Consider the following 3,511-nt stretch of genomic DNA (forward strand, 5'->3'; position numbering starts at 1 on the left):
CCCCAGACACAGCTTCCATCGGAGCTTACTGTAATCTGTGCCCTCGTCTGGCAGGGTGGATGCGTAGTCGTAGTAAGTGGCGTTCCAGCGCAGTTCCTTGTTCTTGGTGTCATACATGGTGATTGTATATTCTGAAATACAAGACACACAGCCAATCAGCAGGCAGCTCACATGTATGGTGACAGAGATGTAATGAGCAGACGCGGAGGGACTCACCTGTCCTGCCCAGGTAGAGGAGCGAGGAGGACGGACACACCGTGTCAGCGAAGGACGAGGTCAGAGTCTGCTGCTTCTCCCCCGTCACCAGATCAATCACATGCCACACGTCTTGTTTCTTCCCTGTACAGGACACACAACACAAATTCTTTCCACAGGAGAGCCCTCACACATCAATGCTGACCCATCTCCACCTATCACATCACTGCCTGCTCACATTCTTTATATCACAGAGGGTTGTAGGATCCCGAAATAAACAGCCCGCCCCGGAACTACGAGGACCTCATACACGCCTCACCCCGCCACTTACCCATGTACAAAATTCCATCCGAGCTGCGACACGGAGACGCCTGGACCAGCTCAGGGATAGTGAAGGGCAGTTTCTGCAAAAGAGGAAAGTTCTGAACCCTTCCATGTGTGACACCAAACACGGATATTAGTCAGAAACGGAGAAGGATTTGGGGGTCATTGTGGGCCACAAACTGAATGGTAGCTTGCAGCGCCAGGCTGCGGTAAACAAAGATAGCAGGGTTTTGTCTTGTATTAAGAAGGGGATGTATTGCAGGGACAAGTCTATAATTTTCCCACTTTATAGATCGTTGGTTCGGCCACATCTGGGAGTACGCGGTCCAGTTCTGTTCGCCGGTACTGAGAAGGGATGTCCAGCGGAGGGCATCCAAACTAATTAGGGGAATGGAGGACCAGAGCTATGAGACAAGGGGGAGGGGATGGAGGACCAGAGCTATGAGACAAGGAGGGGGAGGAGCTGGAGGACCAGAACTATGAGCCAAGGAGGGGGAGGAGCTGGAGGACCAGAACTATGAGACAAGGAGGGGGAGGAGCTGGAAGACCAGGGCTATGAGACAAGGGGGAGGGGATGGAGGACCAGAGCTATGAGACAAGGAGGGGGAGGGGATGGAGGACCAGAGCTATGAGACAAGGGGGAGGGGATGGAGGACCAGAGCTATGAGACAAGGAGGGGGAGGAGCTGGAGGACCAGAACTATGAGCCAAGGAGGGGGAGGAGCTGGAGGACCAGAACTATGAGACAAGGAGGGGGAGGAGCTGGAAGACCAGGGCTATGAGACAAGGGGGAGGGGATGGAGGACCAGAGCTATGAGACAAGGAGGGGGAGGAATGGAAGTGAGGAGATTAAGGGGGGATATGATTTTGGAGCTGGAAGACCAGGGCTATGAGACAAGGGGGAGGGGATGGAGGACCAGGGCTATGAGACAAGGGGGAGGGGATGGAGGACCAGAGCTATGAGACAAGGGGGAGGGGATGGAGGACCAGGGCTATGAGACAAGGGGGAGAGGATGGAGGACTAGAGCTATGAGAAAAGGGGGAGGGGATGGAGGACTAGAGCTATGAGACAAGGGGGAGGGGCTGGAGGACCAGAACTATGAGACAAGGCTTCTGACCTTAAACATGGAAGTGAGGAGATTAAGGGGGGATATGATTTTCATGTACAAGATGTACAATGGTGACGGCAACATTGGAAACAAACTGTTTGAGAATAACTCCATTACAAAGACTAGAGGCCGCCACCTAAAGTTCCAGCATAAGGGGCCAAGAGGGTTCTTTACAGTAAGAGCGGTTAGGGCAGCGGTGGCGAACCTATGGCACGCGTGCCAGAGTGGGCAAGCGGGGCCGTTTCTGCTGGCACGCGAGCCCAGGTCCGCCGTACCGCTTCAAAGTTCACTGATGGGCACGCAGGCGCAGAAAAGAGCTTCGGAGACGTTGTCATTTTCTGCCACGCAAGCGCACTGAGGACGAGACGAGGAGCCGCGCGGGCGCAGTGACGTCAACAACTGACAATGTACGTGAGGCGCCCATAGTAGCCGACCGGAAGCCGCCGAGTCCGACTCAGTCTACCTCCTGCAGACACAGCAGTGACACGAATGGACCTTCGGTTCTCCCCTCTCTCTTTCCGTCTCCAGCCACCCGCTTGTGTGGACGGGTTCCCATTGCCGAACACCCACTCAGCCAAGGCTCTCCTCCTCAACCCCTCCACCAGAGGCCGTCTCTCCTCCTCAACCCCTCCACCAGAGGCCGTCTCTCCTCCTCAACCCCTCAATCTCCACCAGAGGCCATCTCTCCCCCTCAACCCCTCCACCAGAGGCCGTCTCTCCTCCAGCCCTCGATCTCCACCAGAGGCCGTCTCTCCTCCAGCCCTCGGACAAAATGTAAGCGACATCTTCCCTCATTAGCACCTACTCGAACACTCACACAAGTCTTTGCACCCTTCACATGCCTTTTAGTTATAGCCCCCTTTAGAGATCACTTAAGGACCACCACTTTTAGATGACCTGGACACTGCACAGCCCATCCCCCCTCCAGCCCAAACACACAACTGCAGGGCCCATCTAGCCCACCTAAGACCATTTATGGACCACCTTGAAGCTGCACAGCCCCCAAGAGCCCATACAGACAACTGCAGAGCCCACCAAAGACCATTTCTGGACCACCTTGAAGCTGCACAGCCCCCAAGAGCCCATACAGACAACTGCAGAGCCCACCTAAGACCATTTCTGGACCACCTTGAAGCTGCACAGCCCCCAAGAGCCCATACAAACAACTGCAGAGCCCACCTAAGACCATTTCTGGACCACCTTGAAGCTGCACAGCCCCCAAGAGCCCATACAAACAACTGCAGAGCCCACCTAAGACCATTTCTGGACCAATGGGGGGCGGGCGGGTTGGCAGTTTGGGCACTGACTTGATGGACGTATGTCTTTATTCAACCCCAAATACTATGTAACTATGGATATCTGCCATTCCATCATGTATGCAAAGTGGTGCACGTTCTCATGTATGATGGAAGGCCCGCACACGCTTACCGTCAGACCCTCGCTGTGCTTACTGCCCAGAGTGTAGAGACTTCCGTCATTGGGATCAGGGAGGAAGGCCGGCCTGGAGAGGAGAGAAACACGACATTGTACACGCATGTCTGACCTGGAACACACATGTATAGGTCTGTACACAACATAACACTGGCGTGTGTCCACGTGTGAACTCCGCACCACATATGTACACATCCCGGCATGTATAGTATGACCAGCTTTCTATTCCAGTGTAATCAGAGCGGCAACTTACTCTTCCACATGTGTGGGGACCTGCAACACGGGATCTACCGGAGGAGAGAAGAGAGACCGTTACATCACACGTGATGGCCCAGACCGTCTGTAACATACTAGAATAATCCCTGCACCGTATACATACATGTACCACGTCTGACATGGAGGAGAGGCACGGCTGGGAGAGGAGCAGGGTGCCACCCTAATCCCCACCACCCT

General features: G+C 54.6%; 1 protein-coding gene across 1 annotated transcript in view; it reads right to left on the reverse strand.

Moving 5' to 3' along the window:
* The window catches only part of ERN1 (endoplasmic reticulum to nucleus signaling 1), a gene marked incomplete at its 5' end in the record, with an annotated part of 18,411 nt that extends 15,044 nt beyond the window's left edge, over positions 1-3,367 (reverse strand). The window contains 5 exons of the mRNA XM_018573800.1: positions 30-131; positions 217-339; positions 527-599; positions 3,056-3,128; positions 3,312-3,367. Of these exons, the coding sequence (XP_018429302.1) occupies positions 30-131; positions 217-339; positions 527-599; positions 3,056-3,128; positions 3,312-3,367 (427 nt within the window). The remainder of the gene's footprint in view (positions 1-29; positions 132-216; positions 340-526; positions 600-3,055; positions 3,129-3,311) is intronic.
* Positions 3,368-3,511: the final 144 nt, after the last annotated feature.

This window comes from Nanorana parkeri, unplaced genomic scaffold (assembly GCF_000935625.1).
Source record: "Nanorana parkeri isolate BGI_ZX_2015 unplaced genomic scaffold, ASM93562v1 scaffold2548, whole genome shotgun sequence".
Classification (NCBI taxonomy): Eukaryota; Metazoa; Chordata; class Amphibia; order Anura; family Dicroglossidae; genus Nanorana; species Nanorana parkeri.